Below are 22,944 nucleotides of genomic sequence, written 5' to 3'. Positions count from 1 at the left end.
CTGATCAACATGGTGAAACCCTGTCTCTACTAAAAATACAAAACTTAGCCAGGCATGGTGGCGCTCACCTGTAGTCCCAGCTACTCGGGAGGCTGAGGCATGAGAATTGCTTGAACCCAGGGGTCGGAGATTGCAGTGAGTAACCTCCGGAGTAGTAGAGGAGAGAGGCATTCTGGAAAGCCCCTGATGTCAGAACCCCTTGAACTGTACACACACACACACACACACACCCCTATACACACAAATACACACACCTATGCACACAAACACACCTATACACACCTGCACACCTATACACACACCTATACACAAACACACCTATATCCACACCCACACACCTATGCACACTGATACACACCTATACACACATCTATATACACACATACTGACACCCACACCTGTACACACACCTGTATGTACACAGATCTATACACGCACACCTGTACACACATCTATATACACACATACTGACACCCACACCTATACACACACCTATATGTACACACATCTATACACGCACACCTGTACACACACACACACAAGTGTGCAGTGCGTAGAGCAGGGTGGGTGTGGACCTCTAGCCAGAGACCCTGAGGATGGGGAAGGCCTGAGCCCCCACACGGAGTTTATTATTCGGCCTCCAGAACTCATGTTGAAATCGAATTCCCAGTGCGACTGTGTCTGGAGGTGGGGCCCCACGGGAGATGTTTAACTGCTGTACTTAGGGTTCCTGGGAATGGATTCTTTTTCTTCACCCTTCCACCATGCAATGACATAGCAAGAAGGCCCTCACCAGTCACTGGCAGCTTGATATTGGACTTCCCAACCTCCAAAGCTATAAGCCAATACATTTCTGTTCTTTATGAATTTCCCAGTCTGCGGTATTTGGTTGTAGCAGCACAAAACAGACACTGCCCTCACAGAGTACCACAGACTGGGGGCTTAAACAACAGAAATTGATTGTCTCACAGTCTGCAGGCTGGGAGCCCAAGATCAAGGGGCATTGGGGCTGGTTTCTGATAGGGCCTCTCTTCCTGGGTTGCAGACAGCCACCTTTTCACTGCGTCCTCATATGACGGTTTCTCTGTGTATGGGCACTCCTGGTGTCTCCTCCTCTGCTTATAGGGACACCAGTCTTGCTGGGATAGGGTCCCACCCATGTGACCTCACTTAACCGTAATTACCTCCTTAAAAGTCTGTTTCCAGATGCAGTCACATTGGTGGTTAGGGCTTCAACCTATGGATTTGGTCAGGGACACAGTTCAGTTCATGACAGAGGAAAATAGGAGGGCCCTACCGTGGCTCAGGCTTAGACTGCGTAGCTGAAGCTCTCCGCCTCTTCCCAAGGGCCTGGGATGGAGCAGCTGCAACCCAAGAGGCCCTCGGCTGGCAGCCTGCCCCATGTGGGGTGAGGCCCCTACGCCTTCCCCCAGCCCTCTCTTCCAGATCTCAGTTACTCTCTTCCCAGCGGTTGGCCGCCTCTTGGGTAAATTGTTCATCCGATGATGCTCTCCAAAGCATGGGCCACATGCTGTTGTCATTGATTTCATTTTGATTATTCATATTAGTGGAAGCGCTGCTGACTTGCCACGGGCCATAATTAGGGTAAACATCTTGTACGAGGGCTAGGTCAGCATTGGAGTGGGCCTGGGGTTTCTGCAACGGCCACTCCCAGCCTCAGCTCTGCAGGCCGATCCTCACACAGGCTGCGCTGCAGGCAGTCCTGTTGGAGGAAATGCAGTCCTAGCCTGTGTTTCATGGGGCAGCCTCAGGGCTTCTGGGGTAGCTGTAGGAGGACACCTTTCGAGAAGCCAGCATCCTGCTTTCCAGGGGCCAGTGTGGCCATCCTGCCTGCCCCGGTCTTGCGGAGCCCCATGCTGGGTCTGGCTTATCCTACCCCATACCAACCCTTTCTTCTCTCTGGTACTTCCCCTGACCCAGCCTTCCTGGGGATACAGGTCTCTCTCCACCACCTGAGCGGACCAGGGGCCACTACCCAGGCCCCATCTATGGGGAGCTGCAGAGAGGGTCCCTCTGTCTGGGATTCAGCTCAGGCCATTCTGCCTGAGAACCGGGAGTCAGGTACCGCCCAGTGAGGTACAGTGAGCAGGAGGGGACAGATGTGACCCAGAGCCACCAGGACATTACCTTTCTGGGAATTCCCCTTCCTCTTTCTGTGTCTCCTGCCTTACATGTCATGGGAGGTCACGTGATCAAGTGTACTTTTAATGTGGTTTCCCTTTTGCTGCTTTAAAAGGGGGAAGGGGCCAATGGGAAGGCCAGCATGCGTGGTTATTAACCTTCCTTTCATAAAGCGCTTTTTCCCTATAGAAATCTCCCTTCCCACTGATTGATTCCATGTCGGGAAGCAGAGCATGACATGTTAAAAGCCGTCTTGATAGTATTTGATATTCAGTGCTAACAACTCACCATCTCAGAGGAGGGGGCTTACCTCCACCCACCCCCCCACCCCTATCCCCACCCCCACCCCTACCCCCACCCCCACCCCTACCCCCACCCCCCCACCCCCACCCCCGCCGCCAACACCAGGGCAAGGAGGGAGACAATCTGCATATTGGATGTGCCAAGACAGTAGGTAATTTGCATTAAGCATCCAGAAACTCTTTGCTTGCAATCTGTCAGCCTTCACTGGGTCTTCATTTTATAACCTTCACAACATAAGGAGGAGAGCAAGAGGCAGAGAGAATGCGGCTGCCGCACCCCCATCGGGGCTAGAGTGGAAACCTGGCCTGACTGGCGGTTGTCAGAGCAGAGGGGCCCCTGATCTGAAGTGCCAGGAGACTCTGCCAGCCAGGGGATTCAAAAGCCTCGCTACGCCAAGACCCAAGACCCTTGAGTGGGGTGTGGCCTGAAGGCCAGAAGCCAGAGGTGGGGCTGCCCTGAAATCAGCTCATCTCCCCAGAGAGCCAAGTTCAAACTCAGCAGGGATCTTCCCAGAGAACGTGTGGCCTGGCTCGGCAAGGGGCACCTGCTCAGAGTTCCCACGGGGAGAAGCTCCCATGGTGAGCTCGGCAGGGGGTTCTGCTCTTGGACTTGCAGTTCCCTGCTGAGTTTGAGCTTTCAACAGAGCTGTGTGTTCTCCCATCCTAACGGCATGCAAGGAGCCGCTGCAGAGCTTTAAAAAAATACCTGGCACCACCTCAGACCAATGACGTCAGAATCTCCTCTCTGGGGCCTGGGTACAGCCAGAGTAGGGGACCCACAGCTGGAACAGACCACGGCCTGTGCAGCGGTACAGAGGGGAGTCTCACATCCTGCCCTGCGGCCTCTGGAGTGTGATTTGGGCTGTCACCTCCCCTCCTGAGCCTCTGTTTTCTCATCTGTAAAATGAGTCTGGAAATGTCTTTAGCCAAGGAGTGCCCTGGGCATAGGGACAGGCCAGAGAGCCTGTGACCCCTCATCCTGCCTCCACCAGGTCCTCTCTGCAGTAATCTGTCTTCTGTATTGAATTTCTAGGTAGAGGTTTATTTAAGAAAAGGGTCCCATAGCTATGACGAGGTTTTAAAGCCCCTGGCCCGGGCCTTCCCTCCAGCTGTCAGGGACAAGGTGCTTAGGGGGTTGCTGGAGAATTCCTCCACTGTCCACCTAAAGGAAGGTGGGCTGTTAGTGCTGCCATCCGCCTGCCTGCACCTATCACATAAAGTTCTGAACATGGCGGCTTGGCAAGCAGGTGCCACTCAGCCCCACCCATCCCCCTCAGTGACCCACCAGAATCCCAGATCCCCTGAGAATAAGATGCAGGAGGCAGGGCGCTGCAGACCTCAGAGGAGTCTCTTCAGAGTGGAGCAGAGGGGAAGGACAGGGGAGCAGACACCCAGGTCAGGCGACGGCACACACAGAAGGAAAGCAGATGGCACACACACAGAAGGCAAACCCTGAAGGTATTCCTGCCAAATCCCAAGCCTCACACATGGGTGATTTCCTTTGAAAAACTATCAGAGGCTGGGCTCGGTGGCTCACACCTGTAGTCCCAGCACTTTGGGAGGCCAAGGCGGGTGGATCATGAGGTCAGGAGTTTGAGACCAGCCTGGCCAATATGGTGAAACCCCATCTCTACTAAAAATACAAAAATTAGCCAGGCATGGTGGCAGGCTCCTGTAATCCCAGCTATTCAGGAGGCTGAGGCAAGAGAATCGCTTGAACCCAGGAGGCGGAGGTTGCAGTGAGCCGAGATCACACCACTGCACTCCAGCCTGGACAACAGAGCGAGACTCAGTCCCAAAAAAAACAAAAAAAAAAAACAAAAAAAAAAGAATAAGAAGAAAAGAAAAACCATCAGAATTATAATTAAAGGGAGCTCTACACCCAGGAACAGAGGCATGAGATGAATGGCCACCTCAGAGATCTACACGCAGCGTTCCGGGGCTGAGCCATCTGTGGATTTCACAGCAAGATGCTTCCTGCCACAAGTCCAGTCCCCATTGCATCAGCCAGGCCCCAGGGCAGGGCCAGCACTGCCTGCTGGGTGTCACAGTCATCACTGTCATCACCATCATCACTAGTGATATTATGACAACAGCTTCCCTTTTTTGGGGTATGCACAAAGTGCCATGCATGTACATCATGTTTTCTCCTGGCCAGTTCTCCAGGCAGGGACTACTACATGCCCACTTTACAAGTCAGGAAACTGAGGCTCAGAGAGGCTAAGCGACTTGCCCAAATCCACACAGCAAGATCAAAACCTAGACTCAGGCCAAGTACAATGGCTCACATCTGTAATATCAGCCCTTTGGGAGGCCAGGAGTTCCAAACCAGCCTGCGTAACATAATGAGACCCTTGTCTCTACAAATAATTTTTTTGTTTGTTTCGAGACAGAGTTTCATTCTTGTTCCCCAGGCTGGAGTGCAATGGTGCGATCTCGGTTTGCTGCAACCTCCGCCTCCCGGGTGGTTCTTTTGCCTCAGCCCCCAAGTAGTTGGGATTACAGGCATGTGCCACCACGCCCGGCTAATTTTGTATTTTTAGTAGAGTCGGGGTTTCACCATGTTGGTCAGGCTGGTCTCAAACTCCTGACCTTAGGTGATCCGCCCACTTTGGCCTCCCAAAGTGTTGGGATTACAGGTGTGAGCCACTGTGCCTGGCCTCTACAAATAATTTTTTTAAAAAATATCCAAGTGTAGTGACACATGCCTATAGTCCCAGCTCCTCAGGAGGCTGAGGTGGGAGGATCACTTGAACCCATGAGGTCGAGTCTACAGTGAGTTGTGTTTATACCACAGCACTCCAGCCTGAGCAACAGAGTGACATCCTATTTCAAAAAATAAATAAATAAGTAAATCTTGGACTCAAATCCAAGTCTGAATCAAGCCAGCTCCTACCTGCCATGTTGACGCTTTCCTTGTCCCCCTGCATTCTAGGGCCCTTCACAGAACTGGGGCCAGTGCTGCGAGGGTTAGCGGCTGACCCCTGGAGCCGCTGGGAGAGCAGCTTCAGCCAAAGGAGGAAGGACGTTGCTCTTGTATCGATAAAGCCACTGGCCTCTCCCTATCTCGACCCTGTGCCCTGCTCCTCTGCGCCTGGAGCCCCAGCACCAGCTCCAGCCCCAAAGCTGCGAATCCACTGCCTCTCAGCCTGGCCCCACTAGAGAGAGCTGGATTGCTCCATGTGCCAGACTTAGGACTTAGACACCCCTTGGCCGGGTCTGCCCCAGCTGAGAAAACTGCTCCGCTGGAAAAGTCAGTTTAGACTTCCAGCCCCCATCCTGCCGGGCAGGTGGGGAAACCCCAACCCCAACTCCAGGGACTGCAAAAGTGCCGGGAGGAAGGTCGAGCTCACATCCTGGGGTGGCCATTCAGATGGCTACCATCAGTCAGCACTGGGCACTGAGGCCCCTGCCTTCCAGGCCATGTGGGTCCTTCAGTCCCGTTCCCATCTCCTCCAGCCTCTCCTGCATCTGCAATCTCTTTGGGGCAAAGAAGTCCAGTGAGGGCAGGAAGCCAGAGTCTTGCCCTCCAGGGTGGGGCCCCCTCCGCACACACTTCTGGGAGAGGCGTTGGTCCTCCCGGCTCAGTGCTTGTTGGTCCACCACCTCCATCCTGAGTCTCCACAAGAGGCTCACAGACTGGGAAGTCCCTCAGCCTCATGTCCACTCTCCTTCCATCCTTGTTCCCTTTCTCTTCCATTCCAGCACCCCAGGAAGAGCCGCCTCGTGCACTCTGACTTTAGGGAAACAAAAGCAGAACTATGTGGTCCACTCTCTGGGCTGCACCCTAGTGAGGGGGAGTGAAGAGGGAAAGGAAGAGCTCAGAGTCCCCGATGGGAGCAGGGGGTCCGATGGGGGCAGCCTGGCCTCCCTCCCCTCCCCCTCTCCTGCTCATCCATTCACCCCAGGAGCCGGCTCCCCAGCAGAGAGGGCTGCCCTCAGGGAGGGACTGGTTCCTACCCCTCGGCCCCACCCAGGCCCCTTCTGCACTTGCGGGCTCTGACAGCGCCACCCCCCCCCCCCCCCGCCTCTCTCTCCACAGTCCATGGCATCAAGTGGACCTGCAGCAATGGGAACAGCAGCTCGGGCTTCTCGGTGGAACAGCTGGTGCAGCAGATCCTCGACAGTCACCAGACCAAGCCCCAGCCGCGGACCCACAACTGCCTCTGCACCGGCAGCCTGGGTGAGCCGGGGCTCCCGGGGCAGGCAGGCGCCACAGGGACGGGAGCCCTACCAGGCAGCCATCATTGCTGTCCTCTATGGGAGTAGCCATGACATCTAGTGAGGGAGGAGGGGGACAGGACAGTCAGGGACTGGGTGACACCACCACATCCAGGACAGACACAAGGCAGGCCTTCTGCCTCATCCTGCCCTGCAGCTGGCTGGCAGTCCACTCTGGGCAGGAGGTAGCAGTGTCCAGAGGGACAGCTTCCTCCATGGGGCAAGAACTGGGGGCAGCAGCGTTGGGGGAGCAAGGAACTCTGGGGCTCGGGGCCTCTCCGTTCAGGCCCACACTCGGGCATCCTCTGCCAGAGGGCACTGGGGTCTTCGGGAGACCTGCCCTGCGTCAATGACACCACGCAGGCTCAACCTCTTTCTTTAACCTCTGTCTCCAAGAACATAAAGCGTCCCACGCTCTCCTTCCTAATGTGTCTGTTTTTCTGATAATGGTATTTGCTCTTTGAAATGTGCATTCTCCTCTCCCTGGGCTGAGTTAATTAGATAGTCCCATTAGAGGTCATGTCACTTCTCAGCACAGTCTTCGTGCATTTAGGAGTCTTGGTGGCGAGGCTGTAACAGGATCGGGGAGAATTTGCCCTTTCATCAAAAGCAAAGTGACCCTTATCAGATGAAATGAAAATGGTGAAAACATCCGATGGGTGGGAGAGAAAAGCCGTGCTGGCTGCCAGGGCTGGAGGAGCTGCCAGGGAGGCTTTGCCAACCTCAGAAATGCTCAGCTCCTGAGGCTTGTACGTCTGAAATGAGGAGCAAGGGCTCTGTCCCTACTTAGGACCTAGAAGGATTTTTGTGCCCCAGAGAGCGGAGGATAGGCCTGGGCTTCCGTACCTTTCTGCCTCTGAAGCAGGGTCCAGAACCCTCTCTGGTCCTAGGGCCTGAGAGCTGGTCCCGAGGGTGCATTTCCATCACCTCCCCATTGACCTCTGGTTGCCAGGCCCCAGGGGTGGCTCCTTACCAGGTCACGGGCTGAGCAGCTGTGGGAAGTTGGGGAGGGGCGGTGGGGTAGGATACAAACATAGCCACCCTCCCCAGGCTGACCCCCTTTTGCCAGCAAAGGCCCTTCCAGGTGAGTGGTGTCTGTCTCTGATGGTGGAGGGGACTTTCCTGGATGTTGACATTCTCTCCACCTTCTCCTTCCCGACTTCCCATGTGCTTCCTATTCGAAAAGAGCATCAAGGTCAAAGCCCCTCTGATCTTTGGAGGAGGGTCAAAGGGGCATGAGACGGCCCCCAGGCTTGGGGTACATGTCCCAGGGCTGAGGGTCTGTGGCCTGCCTGGGGCACCGGGTCTGGACTTTGCCAGAGGCCCCAGCTGCTGTGGAGCAGGTCCGCTACGGTCCTGGCTCTGACTCTCTTTCTGCGTGTGCACGTGTGTGCGCACATGTGTGCCTGCGTGTGCACGTGTGCACATGTGTGCACGTCTGTGCCTGCGTGTGCACGTGTGTGCGCACATGTGTGCCTGCATGTGCACGTGTGTGTGCATGTGTGTGCCTGCGTGTGCATGTGTGTGTTGTGTTCTGCTCTCTGCAGGAGCTGGCAGCAGCGTGCATCACAAGTGTAACAGTGCCAAACACCGTATCATCTCGCCGAAGGTGGAGCCACGGACAGGGGGTTACGGGAGCCACTCGGAGGTGCAGCACAATGACGTGTCGGAGGGCAAACACGAGCATAGCCACAGCAAGGGCTCCAGCCGCGAGAAGAGGAACGGCAAGGTGGCCAAGCCCGTGCTGCTGCACCAGAGCAGCACCGAGGTCTCCTCTACCAACCAGGTGGAGGTCCCCGACACCACCCAGAGCTCCCCCGTGTCCATCAGCAGCGGGCTCAACAGCGACCCGGACATGGTGGACAGCCCGGTGGTCACAGGCGTGTCCAGTATGGCAGTGGCCTCTGTGATGGGGAGCTTGTCCCAGAGCGCCACGGTGTTCATGTCAGAGGTCACCAACGAGGCTGTGTACACCATGTCCCCCACCGCTGGCCCCAACCACCACCTCCTCTCGCCTGATGCCTCTCAGGGCCTCGTCCTGGCCGTCAGCTCTGACGGCCACAAGTTCGCCTTCCCCACCACGGGCAGCTCGGAGAGCCTGTCCATGCTGCCCACCAACGTGTCTGAAGAGCTGGTCCTCTCCACCACCCTCGACGGTGGTCGGAAGATTCCAGAAACCACCATGAACTTTGACCCCGACTGTTTCCTTAATAACCCAAAGCAGGGCCAGACGTACGGGGGTGGAGGCCTGAAAGCCGAGATGGTCAGCTCCAACATCCGGCACTCGCCGCCCGGAGAGCGGAGCTTCAGCTTTACCACCGTCCTCACCAAGGAGATCAAGACCGAGGACACCTCCTTCGAGCAGCAGATGGCCAAAGAAGCGTACTCCTCCTCCGCGGCAGCCGCGGCCGCCAGCTCCCTCACCCTGACCACCGGCTCCAGCCTCCTGCCGTCGGGCGGCGGCCTGAGTCCCAGCACCACCCTGGAGCAGATGGACTTCAGTGCCATCGACTCCAACAAGGACTACACATCCAGCTTCAGCCAGACGGGCCACAGCCCCCACATCCACCAGACCCCCTCCCCGAGCTTCTTCCTGCAGGACGCCAGCAAACCCCTCCCCGTCGAGCAGAGCGCCCACAGCAGCCTGAGTGACTCTGGGGGCACCTTCGTGATGCCTACGGTGAAAACGGAGGCCTCCTCCCAAACTAGCTCCTGCAGTGGTCATGTCGAGACGCGGATAGAGTCCACTTCCTCCCTCCACCTCATGCAGTTCCAGGCCAACTTCCAGGCCATGACCGCGGAAGGGGAGGTCACCATGGAGACCTCGCAGGCGGCGGAAGGGAGCGAGGTCCTGCTCAAGTCTGGGGAGCTGCAGGCCTGTAGCTCTGAGCACTACCTGCAGCCCGAGACCAATGGCGTGATCCGCAGTGCCGGCGGCGTCCCGATCCTCCCGGGCAACGTGGTGCAGGGACTCTACCCCGTGGCCCAGCCCAGCCTTGGCAACGCCTCCAACATGGAGCTCAGCCTGGACCACTTTGACATCTCCTTCAGCAACCAGTTCTCCGACCTGATCAACGACTTCATCTCTGTGGAGGGGGGCAGCAGCACCATCTATGGGCACCAGCTGGTGTCGGGGGACAGTACGGCACTCTCACAGTCAGAAGACGGGGCGCGGGCCCCCTTCAGCCAAGCAGAGATGTGCCTCCCCTGCTGCAGCCCCCAGCAGGGCAGCCTGCAGCTGAGCAGCTCGGAGGGCGGAGCCAGCACCATGGCCTACATGCATGTCGCCGAGGTGGTCTCGGCCGCCTCGGCCCAGGGCACCCTGGGCATGCTGCAGCAGAGTGGACGGGTGTTCATGGTGACCGACTACTCCCCAGAGTGGTCTTACCCAGAGGTAAGCTACCACTGCTGCCGCCACCTGTCACCTCCCCTCCCACCCACCTCGCTGGCCCCTGCGCCACCCTGCAGCTAAGGGATGCCTGTGGCTGCCCTTCAGAGGAAGCTCTGGACCATAAAGATGACACTTTCCCCTCCTTGTGTCCCCACAGCACTTGAACACCTCTGTCTTTCATGCAGTGATTCTCAAACTTCACTGGGGCAAGTAGCTTTAAAGTTGGGGTTCTTGGCCTGGTGCCGTGGCTCAAACCTGTAATCCCAGAACTTTGGGAGGCTGAGGCAGGAGGACCATCTGAGCCCAGGAGTTCCAAACCAACCTGGGCAACATAGTGAGACCTGGTTTCAACAAAAAATTAAAAAAATAAGCCAGGTGTGGTGGGGCCTGCCTATGGTCCCACCTATTCTGGAGGCTGAGTCCGGAGGAGCACTTGAGCCCAAGAGGTTGAGGCTGCAGGGAGCTGTGATTGTACCACTTCACTCCAGCCTGGATGATGCAGTGAAACCCTGTCTCAAAAAAGAAAAGAAAAGAAAAGAAAAGAAAAAGTCAGGTGTCCTTGGAGGCAAAATGCTCCCCTAGCTCCAGCCAGAGTTGTCTGCCGTTTCTCGATTTATGTGTTAAGAGTCCATTTATGTTTTGCTTTGTTTTTTTTTGAAAAGTGGTCCCAAGGTTGCTTAAAAAAATTCAAAAGTCACTATTGGCCAGGCTCAGTGGCTCAGGCCTGTAATCCCAGTACTTTGGGAGGCCAAGGTGGGTGGATCACCTGAGGTCAGGAGTTCGAGACCAGCCTGGCCAACATGGTGAAACCCTGTCTCTACTAAAAACACAAAAAATTAGCTTGGTGTGGTGGCATGTACCTGTAATCTCAGCTACTCGGGCGGCTAAGGCAGGAGAATCACTTGAACCCGGGAGGCGGAGGTTCATGCCGAGATCATGCCACTGCACTCCAGCCTGGGCAACAAGAGTGAAACTCTGTCTTTAGAAAAAAAAAAAGTAGCCATCATAGATCATCTACATCCACTGCCTTCGCTCTACTTCTCTAAGCCAAACAAGAACAAAACCAAAAATCTCTCTCAAAACTGAACAGGGCACAGCCTCTGAAGAGTCATCCTGAAGATCCTTCTTAAGTAAACCTGGCCCTCTGCAAAGTTCAACACAGGTCATAGGACGCAGGACTCCAACCTGCACCCTCCCCTAGTCCCCAGGCCGCCTCAGCTCCCGGGGATCTGACTTTGAGAACCACTACTCCAAAGACCAAAGCATCTTGCCTCAGGGACACAAGCAGTAGAGGCATCTCTGCTTTTTCTCTAGAGTAGAATAGCACAGGAAGGGGACAGAGTGGCCCAGGCTTTCCCTAAATAACCTAGTATACACAAGCATGTGCTTCCTCACCTCTCCCCAGCCTGTCTGGGTGCTCAGGGACCAGCCTGTGCACCACGGGCCCTGAGTGGACACTTCCCAGGAGGTGATGCCCACAGCTCACTCGGTTGGACAACACCAAAGACAGGGGCTCTTACTTCCTCACCCTTTTTCCCCGCTGGCAAAGCTAAGAAAATCTGTGTACAGTTGTCCCCAGCTCTCCCATCCCGGATAGGAAGAGCCCAGAAGGATCAGACTGGGCTTCCTCTTGGTGTAGTTTGGTGTGACCGTGTTTCTGACCCCCTGCTGTTTTTGTTTTGTTTTTGCCTTTTTTTTTTTTTTTTTTTTTTTTTTTGAGAAGGAATTTCACTCTTTTTGTCCAGGCTGGAGTGCAATGGCACGATCTTGGCTCACTGAAACCTCCGCCTCCCAGGTTCAAGCAATTCTCCTGCCTCAGCCTGCCAAGTAGCTGGGATTACAGGCACACCCTGCTGCACCCAGCTAATTTTTGTATTTTTAGTAGAGATAGGGTTTCACCATGTATCCCAGGCTGGTCTCAAACTCCTGACTCCGCCTCCACCTCCCAAAGTGCTGAGATTACAGGCGTGCACCACCATGTCCAGCTAATTTTTGTATTTTTAGTAAAGACGGAGTTTTGCCATGTTGGCCGGGCTGGTCTCAACCTCCTGGCCTCCAGTGATCCACCCGCCTCAGCCTCCCAAAGTGCTGGGATTTCAGGCGTGAGCCACCGCACCCGGCCCTGACCTCCTCTCTTATCATTGATTCTGAGCTCAGTGGCACCTTCAGAGCGCTCACCACACCCCCCACCCCACCCCGCGAAGGCCAGTTGGGCATCTTCCCCACACCCCCCGACCCTGGGCTTAAGAAAGTGATGCAAAGGGACAGAGAGGGAGGCCAGGAACAGGGTGCAGGGGGAAGGTCAGAGCTGTCTTCTGGTCCTGGCTCCTTGAGACCTGACTCTCTGAAACTCAGTTTCTTTATGTGTAAATGGCTGAGAGGGGGTGGCCTCGAGGCACTCCCAGTCCTAGGACCTGGGAGATTTGATCCTCGGGACACTTAGAGGTGCCCTGGAACCCTTAATGTCTAGCAGGAGCCAGGAGGTGGAAGGAGGGTCCCCTCTTTTCCCAAGGTCCTGGTCTGTGAGACAGGCCCTGGGCTGGGTGCAGGCCCACACCCCAGCCTCCTGGGTGTCCTGGCGAATAGGACATCAGCAGGCCTGGCTCCTTCTGTCCTTTCCGGGCCTGCAGTTCAGCAACTCGCCACGCGAGGGCAGCCCAGGAACAGGAACGCAATGGCAGCCTGGCAGCCCGGCAGAGGGAGCGGCCAGTCGTGCTTTCCCAGCAGCCCTCAATGCTTCCAGTTACCTACAACCAAAAGCTGCTGAAATTCAGCTTGATTTGGAAAATGTGCATACACCACCCAGCTAGGCCCTTTGGGGCCCCACCTGGCCACACAGTGAGGCCTCAGAGGCTGTGAAGGGCCCCTTCCTCCTTGCTGTCCTCTCCTACCCAGGCCACTGTCTCCATACCACAGCAGGGGCGCCCCCCATCCTGTGTTCTGCAGGAGACAGCACTTTCTCTCCTGACACTTCTCTCCCTTCATCTGGCCCTCGTCCTGTCCCCTCCCTGCCAGCCTGTCTGTGCACTGACTGCATCAGGAGTCCAATCTGGCCAGGTTCTGCCAAGCTCAGGGAGGGCTGTACAGGCAGGCTTGTCGGCCTGGGCCCTGCTTCCCAGTCTGCAAAATGGGGTTTGGTTAAACGGTTACCCAGCACCCCCACCCAGCTCTAAACCTCAATGCATCCACTTAGCAGGAATGCGGTGGCTGGGGCCATCCTGCTGTCTCTTCTCTGAGAGGTCCTCCCTCCCACAGGCTGCTCCCATTTCTCCATTTCTCCTATCTCTGTCCACCCCTTCACTTCTGGCTGCAGCTGGTCACCAACACACACACCACACACACACACACACACACACACCCCAGAGGCGTCCCCCTATGCCCCAGCATCTGCCATGGCTGCATCAGACATCCGGGCCCTTTATCTCAGGACACAGAGACCTCAGATGGCATTTCGTGCTCCCTCCCTGCCCCCCAAACCCTCCTGCGTCATCTCCCACCACTGACACTCCTGCTGCACCAGGCAGAAGAGCCTGCAATTACAGCCATCAGGCACGCGCGCCACCACCAATTCAGCGCAGCCAGGCGGGCTGTTGCCATGGGAACCATCCCCTGAATGGATGGATGCTGAGCTGTCCTGCGGCGGTTTCCATGGAGAAGGTCCTGATGTTCTCCAGCAATCTCGGCAGTTCTTTGTTCCCGGCAGCAGCCCCAGCTTCATGCTAGCAGCTGTTGATTGCGGTTATTATTTTTTCCCTTTTTCTCACATGGTAACTGTCTATGGCCTTTTGAAGTCACTGCTCTTCCACTTCCCAGGATCCTGGGGGATGGTGCCCTGGGCTGGCCTTCTGGTGCTTCCAGACATCCCAAAGTCAGGCTCCACCTGTCCGCTGGCACTCTTCCCAGCCAGGCACCCACTGCCCCCAACGCCCTGCCCCTTCCACGGAGCTGCAAATATCCCTGGGCATCAGAACAAGGAATGCTGCGACCAGAAGGGCCCCTAGCGAGGAGATGCCACCCAGAGAGGCTGGGCCACTTGCCTGAGGACACACAGCTACTGAGGCTCGGGAGCAGGCCTCTTGCTTTTGGCTCTCGGTCGTGAGCTCTCTCAGCTGCCCTAGTAGTAAAGTGACCTCCCAGGCCAGAGCAAGACTCATGCAAGAGCAGGGGTGGGATATGCCTTCCAGCCGGGGAGAGCCCTTCCGTGGAAGAAGTCTCTTTTCCTGGCTGGGCAATGGGAGGAGCCACTTCCACCTCATCTCTGCAAACACTCACTCCTGCTGCAGATGCCCTGGGCCAGGCCTGGGTTCCAGGAACATTGTGGGGCGCCTAGGGCAGGCTCCTTGTAGAGGCTGGGGCTCCCTCCAGGGCAGGGGTGGGCCAGGGCCCAGAAGACGCCGAGCAAGAATGAGTGACTGACCAGGAGGGAGCATCTGGCTGGCACGGGGTTGCGGGGTGGGGATTGCTTCTCTGACCTGGGGCGGTGGGGAAGGTGGGCTCACGGCAACTCCTCACCCCCACCTCCCAGTCTCCAGCGTGCCTGGTGGCCTTCTCCAGCCTGGACACTAGGTGGTGCTCTCTGCCCTGACCTACGCAGCTCTCCGCCCCCCTGCAGGGAAAGGTGTTTACTGGTTTGGGGGTGGGGTGGATGGCGCCTCTGGGGTGGGTCCACCCAAGGTTAGCCAGGAGAGCCCGGGAGGCCGGCACCCCCACCTTCCTCATCCCCAGGGAGAACCTCCCTCTACTCAGTGACCAGCCCCTCTTCTCAGCTAAGCCGTAAGTAGGGGGCCTACAAATTGCCGTCCACCTCGCACCTCCCTCTATCATCACTAAGCAGGACAATGGCCGTAAAGCAGGATTGCCCAGGGCTCCGGACATGAGGCCACCTTCCTCCTCTGCTTTCTGCAGCAGCCCCAGGCTAGTCCAAGTTGGGGATCAGGGAGTACCCCAGCCCTACTGATGCTCTCCTGCCCCTGGGCACCCTGGGAGGTTCCTGGAGGTGGGGTCCTACCCCCTGGAGCTGAGGAAGGTCATTCGAGGCTGCTCCCAGCCAAGCTGCAGGATCACTGCTTGCTCGTGGGACCCCAGGCTAGCTGTGTAGGCAGCGGCGCAGACTCAAGGACCTTTGATAGCACAGGGTTGGGGGAGGGGCAGACGCTCAGCCCCGTTCCACTCCCAGACTCCAGCTCAGAGCCCCAAACTCAGCTCACAGGGCGGTCTCTGAGCATCTCCTGCACTTAGCTCTTCTGTGTCTTCATCAGGCTCTTCACCCCACCCTGCTCCAGGCCCCCTCACCTTGCCATGCCCGCAGCCTGGAGATCCTGGGTCTCTCCTCAACTCCCCACAAGAACTTCTGCTGCCTGGGCTGACACTGAGATGCTCAGGCCTGTTTTCAAAACTTGGAGTTCCCTCAATCTGTCCACAAGCAAATGACATAGCAAGTCCCCTCCCTGCCCTTGGCTTCCTTCCAGGCTGGTTCTCAGGGGCATCGTGGGCTGAAAGGGTTTGCAAAACTCTGTACTCCCTCCTGCCTGGATCTGCGAGTTATACAAGAGAGAGAGAAGGTCAGGGGTTGGAGCTGCCGGTCCTGGAGCTTCCTGAGGGGCTGGGGAAGGAGCGCCTCGGGGCCCTTCTCTTGCTGTAGTCCTGGAGCTGTGGTTCTCAGAAGTCGGGGCTCACTGGAATCCCTGGAGTGACGGCCTGGGAATCTGCATGGGGGAGAGATACAGACCCCCATCTGAGCAGTGCAGCCTCAGGGGGGCTTCCCCATGCTGCCTCCCTCAGTGGCTCATACTCCAACTCTGTTCCCCTCTCTGTTCCCTGCAGGGAGGAGTGAAGGTCCTCATCACAGGCCCGTGGCAAGAAGCCAGCAATAACTACAGTTGCCTGTTTGATCAGATCTCAGTGCCTGCATCCCTGATTCAGCCCGGGGTGCTGCGCTGCTACTGCCCAGGTAAGAAAGTCACCCCCTGCCCCAGTCCCCCAAGGAAGGTGTGGGGGCCTGAGTCACTGGACTCGGAGTCAGCCTTGGGGTGACCTTGAGCAGGTCGTGTCCTTACTCTAGGCCTCTGTTTCCTCAGCTGTGAAGAAGCGGATCCCAGAGAGTCTATTAGAACATCATCTCCTTTGGCTCAGGGACCCAGCGTCGGACAGGGACCTAGGCACGCTTGACTGGGATTTTGAAGAGAACGCGATGAGAGCATGATTTAGGGTGGGAATGAGCCAGGCCCAGACAGTGTATCCAGGGCTGACCACAGTGGGAAGCTGCCACCACCCTCAGCCCAAAGGGTGACTCCAGTTGGTGAGAGCCGGGGCCAGAGACCACCTCTGCAGCAAGGTGGCCTCTCTGCACCTGCGCATGCCTCCCACGGCCCAAGCCAACCAGAAGCCAGGAGAACTCAGGCAATGCAGCCCACACACAGGCTCTGTCCTCCTGGGGCCCAGGGCAGAGGGCAGAAGGCTGGAGAAAGCTTGGTAGGGGTGGAGGGAGATGGGGTGGTGATGGGGGATCAGTCTAACAATTATCAGCACAAACGCCTTTGAGAATGTAACAGAGCCATCTACCCTATGCCCAGAAAAGGTACATGCACATAATTTGCTTCCAATTTTAGGGGCTCAAAGATCCCCCAAGAAACCCAGTCAGGAGGCCCTCTGTGCTGTCCCTGTGGCTCTGAAGCCCTTCCCCAGGGTTCCAGCATTTTCTGCTTAGCATAGTGTCCCTGTCTGGTCAACTTGTCTTTGACTTCTGGCCATCACTGCTTCCCTACTCGCCTGTGCCATGGGGTCAGGGACTATCTTCTTGGTCACCATAGTATCCCCGGGGCTGGCAGAGTGCCAGACATGTCACAGAGGGGGATGGAGATTGTGAAGGAATGAATTAGTCTCCAGGCATCTGAAGCCTGTTTCTAGAGCTTATGTCTTCTGCTCCTGGACTGGTGCTGGCAGGACCCCCTTGGCTGCCCCATCTCATCACCACCAACCCTCAGGATGGCCTGTCCAGTGAGCCCTGACCATAAACAGGAGAGGGGGTAAGGATGCAGGTGTGCGGAAGGTCAGGGAGCCTAGAAAGGAGAGAAGATGCTCAGTGTAGAAGACTGGGTGTGAGGAGAGAGGTATGGGGTGGGGTGTCCCCACGGCAAGCACAGAGTTGGCCGGTGCTAGGCAGGCCCCAGGGTGCTTCTAGGTTCCACCCTGCATGGTCCAGCCTGAGCCTTGGCTGCTCCAGCTGTCTGCCACCACCACCCTGCCCTTGAATTACTCCCCCAGCCTGGGGCAGCTGAACCCCACCAGGCATTTCTCCTTTTCTCCTTCTCTCTCAGGCTCTTCTTTTTGTTGTTGTTTTTTTGTTTTGAGACGGAGTCTTGCTCTGTCACCAGGCTGGAGTGCAGTGGCGCAATCTCGGCTCACGGCAACCTCCATTTCCCGGGTTCAAGCGATCCTCCTGCCTCAGCCTCCCCAGTAGCTGGGACTACAGGCTTGTGCCACCACACCCGGCTCATTTTTGTACTTTTAGTAGAGATGGAGTTTCACCATGTTGGCCAGGCTGGTCTCGAACTCCTGACCCAACTGATCCACCCACCTTGGCCTCCCAAAGTGCTGGGATTACAGGGATGAGCCACCGCGCCCCACCTCTCTCAGGCTCTTCTTGCAGCCACCAGAGCGGAAAACCCTGCTCCTCAGCTGGCTGTACACTCAGCTTCTGCTTGAACCCAGCACCATCTTCTCCACAAACTTTCTGGGAGCCAGCGCTGCGGCCTAAGATGCCCACCCCACCCCCTGCTGGCCCAGCCCTCCCCTCCCAGCCCCCACCTGCCTGGCTCCAGAAAGCCCACCCAGCAGCCTGCTCAGCCTGGAGCACAGCCAGCCGGGGTGGCAGCCAGGCTGGGTCTGCCTATCACAGCGCAGGGCTGTGTGCAGCTGATGAGGTCCCCGGCCCGGCGGGGGTGGCGGGGAGGGCACTGTGGCATTAAACAGTGCACTCATCACCTGCTGCCAGAATGGCACTTGCCTGGCCTATAAATAGATGCCACTTCCTGTACCTGGTTCTCGCCTGGCTAAGGACCAGGACAGGGCTGCTCAGGTCTGCTCTCAGTTATCTGACTCCCCCCCACAGAAAAAGAGGGGCTGGCCTTTGTGTGTCCCCAGGGCTGGAGTCCGCCACACTTGGGTCCATCTCGGATCAGCCAGAAACCATCCGTGTGGCTCGAACTCAGTGCCTGACCTCTCTGGGCCTCAGTTTCTACAGCTCTGAAAACTGCCTGCCAGTGGGGCAAGAGCAGTGAGTGAGAGGAGGTGTGTGAAGCACCTGGCCCACGTGCTCCATTCCTGAAGAATTCCCATTAATGAGGCCTTCGCTCTTCCTTTCCCAAGGAGGAGTTTGGAGAGGGTACCAGGGCAATTTGGGTCTCCACAGGCAGTTCTCCTGGTCCTGGGGCGCTTCCGGGTCCGCAGAGATGGCAAGTAGAGTCTCCGCCTAGGCTACTCACCTTTCTAGTCATTCAGGTTCATTCTATTAGCCACAATGTGTCTTGGACCGAGGGAACAGGAGCCACAAGGCTCAAGGCACACTGAGAGCTGGGAGCCCTCCACAGGTGCCAGTATTGTGTCTTCAGCTAACTCCACAAAGGGGGTCTCCTTTGGAAATCTCTGCTTTGGGGCCCAAATTGAAACATGGTGCTCTGTAAAACACACTGGATGTATCCATTCCTTTCTTCATTTGCCAGATAACTTTTGAGTAGCCCCTGCTTGTTGTGCACAGAGTATGGGTTTGGAATGGAGCAAAGAATAAGACCCAGCTTCTCACCAGGGCCCTGATTGCAAGGCACTCTCAGTCCAGGGAGGAGTGCAGCATGCAAATGAATCACTGCCCCGGGAGATGACGCTGGCTGCTTGGGGACCTCATCTCTGGGTCTCCCCAGAGGAATCTGAGGCTGAGCTTGAAGGATGAACACTTGGAAGTCAGAATCAAACTGGCCTCACCAAAAAGAGAGGCTCAGAGGCCTGTGAGCACATGTCAGGAACAACACGGGAGGAGGGGGCACTGGCAACACACACGGCCAATGCCCACCCGTCTCCAGGGTCCCAGCCCAACACACCCACCCAAGCAAAACACATGAGGTGATTCTGCCCTGACCAAGAGCAGGGTCCTGCCCTGGCAGCTCCCACACTGTCACAGGCAGCAGGAGACACTCAGGCACAGAATGTGTCTTCTACAAGACTCTGGGGTGCTTCAGGGGCAGGAGGGAGCCCACCAAGTTAGGGCAGTGAGCTGAGGGCAGTGAGCACTGAGAGGAGGTGCTGGCGGAAAGAGGCAACTCAGGCTCAGGAGAAGATAGGGGAATCCACCAAGAAGACTCTGCCGGCCAGAGAGCCCTAAAGAAGACAAAAGATGAAATGCAAAATGAGGGCCAGGCACAGTGGCTCACACCTGTAATCCCAGCATGCTGGGAGGCCAAGGCGGGCAGATCACTTGAAGTCAGGAGTTCGAGACCAGCCTGACCAACATGGTGAAACCTTGTCTCTACTAAAAATACAAAAATTAGCTGGGCATAGTGGCAGGCACCTGTAAGCTAGTAGGGAGGCTGAGGCAGGAGAATCGCCTGAACCTGGGAGGTGGAGGTTGCAGTAAGCCAAGATCATGCCACTGCACTCCAGCCTGGGAGACAGAGTAAGACTCTGTCTCAAAAAAAAAAAAAAAAAACAAAAAGCAAACAAACAAAAACAACAAATGAGGTGAAGAATTGGGTTTCAAAACAATTCATTCAACAAATAGTTACTGAGCCGCCTTAACATCCCGGGCACTGACCTTGGCACTAGGCATGAAGATTAAGATGGAGCCAGTCCCAGCTCTCGTGAGCTAATGTTCTACTGCAGGGAGACAGAAAACAAACAAGGAGAAAAAGAAATAACCAAGGTAACTGGTGAAAACTGTATCCCAACAGTAGAATATTGGTAATAACGTCACCTGGGAAGAAGGAGATCCCTTCTGGAACATGGATGAGCAGAGGCCTCTCGCAGGCTGGGACCTGGATGATGGGATGGAGCCAGTCATGGGAAGTGGGAGAAGCATCCCGACCAGGCAGAGGGTAGGGGAAGTGCAAAGGTCCTGGGGCAGAAAGAGGTTTGGCAACATGGAGAATCTAAAGCCCGAGAAAGGCGCTGGCTGCAGGATAGTGAGTGGGGTACAGGGAGCTGCACACAGTAAGACTGGAGATGATAGCAGGAACCAAAACAAATCGTGTCCATCTTTCTGCATCATAGGAAAGAGTTTGGTTTGATTTTACTTGCAATAGGAGGCTGTTAGCTTTAAGCAAGGGGTGGCTTGATCTAAATGATGTCTTTAAAGATGATTCTGGGTGTGTGGGAAAGATGATTCTGGGTTGTAGGGAGGAAGAACAGACGCAGGGAGACCATAGGAAGAAGGCAGAGGGCTGATCTTTCCAAATGTAAGGAGAAGGGCTCCCTTGGGCACCACACTCCCCCTGGTTTCCTCTAGGGGTGCTGGGCTGTGGCCCCCAGTGCTGGATTGTGGCCTCCTGACACCCTCCCAGCAGGAGCAGGTCTCAGGTGCTCTGATGCTGCCTTCAGCAGGGGGCTAGTGGAGAAGTCTAGGCAATAAATGATGGTGGCGTGGACTACAGCATCTGCAGTGGAGATGGAGAGCAATGGATCTTGCCATTGCTGATGGCACTCGCTGATGGACTGCATGAGTGAGGAAGGGAAGAGCGAGTCCGGGAAGCCTCCTGGGTGATGGACCTGCAGGAGCAGGGCTGCTGGGCTGGCATCCCGGAGATCACAGTAGGTCCCCTCTGCTCCATCTCTCTGGGAAGGAAGAAATGCCTTGGAGTCTGCCACCATTCCAGCGTTGCTGCAGGTTGTGCACCTGCCAGAAGATGATGGAAGAGCAGCAGCAGTTGAAGAGGCCACCCCCCCAGGCTGGGACACATTGTCCCAGAGAAGCCATGAGCTCCCCAAGGCTGGCCAAGGAGGCTGCTAAGAGGAGTAGCCCTGAGCGGGCTCCGATGGGTGTGGGTGCTGGCCACCTGTCTTCCTGCTGGCAAGCCAGGCCAATCTCCAGGACAGGCATGCGACCACAAGCTTGGAGATCCGCCCAGGGATGCCAGCAGAGCCATAGCAGGTTCTGGACTTAGCCAGGGCTCCCTGCCCAGGCACCTCGGAGGTCCTGTGTGACCTCCACTGTGGAGTCCTTTGGTTCAGGTTGTGGCCTGGAGCTGAGGTTCCCAGACAGGGTGGAAAACACAGAGGAAAAACCCATGGTGCCCTTGGACAGTGACTCCCGAAGACCTTCCCTGGGGACAATGGCAAGATGGTTGCTGCCTTAACACATACACCCAGATGGACAGCGGCCACCCATCAATAAGCTGGTTTTCCCATCGGGACTGGGATCTGCATCAGAGTCCTTGGAGGAAAGCTGGAGCTCTGCTTGTCCTAGGCAGTGGCTGACTTGGATGGCTTCCTTGAGTCTATAAGCTCCTGAAAACCAAGAGCCCAAACAGTAATGTGATCCCCGTGCGTGTCCTCCCTGGAAATCTGTACCAGGGAGGCCTTGGGTATCAGTATCTGGTATTCCAGAAAAGCAGGGCAGAGCGCACAGAACCGAGACATCTGTCAGGGACGAGGCCTGGCAGGGCAGTGTGCACACCCACCATTGCCCACGGGCCACCTCTGTGGGCCACAGGCCAGCCCCTAAGATGCCAACATGAGCCGTGGAGAGGCAACCTCAACCCCCGAGCTGAAGCTGATCTCCACCGCGGGCTGGCTTCCTCTTACTCTCAGTGAGAACATACCTGGTTTATTCCACAGATACAGTTATTTGTTAAGCCCTGTGTTGGGGCCACAGCAGTTAATGAGACCCACCAGGGCCCTGCCTTCCAGAGCTTACTGGCGGACATTGGAGGGAGGTACAACGTTCACGCCAGCATCCCCAGCTCAGCACCCACTGGGTAACAGAGGCACATCTGAAGCTGCTTCATCCGGGAACCAGAAGAACTTCTAAAAATACAGGGGCTGACTTGTTCATTGAGTCAGGACAAGCTTGTAGGAATAGGTGAAACAAAATAAGCACAAATCAGTCCGAAGCAGATGCTGTGCCCGAGCCCCATCCAGGATGAATGGGACAAGGGGGGACGTCAGCCAGCCAAGAGGCAGAGTTGGGGGCCATTCACTCATTCACTCGTTCAGCCAGTCTGTACTGAGCACCCGCCCCTGCCCTCACTCGGAGGAAGCAAGGGGCAGTTACAATACCTGGGAGTGATCACAGGACAGCCGGCTGAGTCTGGGTGAACCGAGAAGGTTCCTAGAAGAAGCATTGTGTTTGGGCCTCGAATGAGCAGGCATAGGCTGTCAGTAAGGAGAGCTGGACATTAACCAATGAAGGGTAGTGGGGAGGGGACCTTCCAGGCCCTGTGTGGTTCACCAGGCTGTAGGTGCCCACCCATCCCTTGACTTGGTCTTTTTCTCTCGCTTTCAGCCCATGACACTGGTCTTGTGACCCTACAAGTTGCCTTCAACAACCAGATCATCTCCAACTCGGTGGTGTTTGAGTACAAAGCCCGGGCTCTGCCCACGCTCCCTTCCTCCCAGCACGACTGGCTGTCCTTGGACGGTAAGAACAGTGCTTGGGTCGTCTTGCCAGGCACCAAGGGAGAGGGATGCTTGGGGACTCTATGCACAAGGTGTGAAAGAAGAATAAGCACCCAGAAAGGGGCAGGAAGGGGTGCCAACGTGAGCGAAGGAAGGTCGGCTAGGTTTCCACCGCCAGGCTGAGTGCCTAAGCTGTCTGCCATTTGTGTCTGGACGCTGGCTGGCCCCACCCTCAGTGTGGGCCTGTGGCTGGCACGCCTGCTGGGCTGTCTGAGTGGCCAAGCAAGC

The 22,944-nt window shown here is 56.4% G+C and overlaps 1 protein-coding gene across 12 annotated transcripts in view; it reads left to right on the top strand.

Moving 5' to 3' along the window:
• Positions 1 to 22,944, top strand: part of CAMTA1 (calmodulin binding transcription activator 1) — a 975,525-nt gene that overhangs the window by 858,187 nt on the left and 94,394 nt on the right. For all 12 annotated transcript variants that reach the window (XM_033228530.1, XM_033228532.1, XM_033228537.1 and 9 more), the window contains 4 exons: positions 6,487 to 6,627; positions 8,213 to 10,059; positions 15,880 to 16,006; positions 22,544 to 22,678. In XM_033228530.1, coding sequence (XP_033084421.1) covers positions 6,487 to 6,627; positions 8,213 to 10,059; positions 15,880 to 16,006; positions 22,544 to 22,678 — 2,250 coding nt within the window. The remainder of the gene's footprint in view (positions 1 to 6,486; positions 6,628 to 8,212; positions 10,060 to 15,879; positions 16,007 to 22,543; positions 22,679 to 22,944) is intronic.

Source organism: Trachypithecus francoisi, unplaced genomic scaffold (assembly GCF_009764315.1).
Source record: "Trachypithecus francoisi isolate TF-2019V2 unplaced genomic scaffold, Tfra_2.0 Lachesis_group12, whole genome shotgun sequence".
Classification (NCBI taxonomy): Eukaryota; Metazoa; Chordata; class Mammalia; order Primates; family Cercopithecidae; genus Trachypithecus; species Trachypithecus francoisi.
Note: the sequence above shows the minus strand (reverse complement) of the source record. Positions and strands in the feature narration are given on the sequence as shown.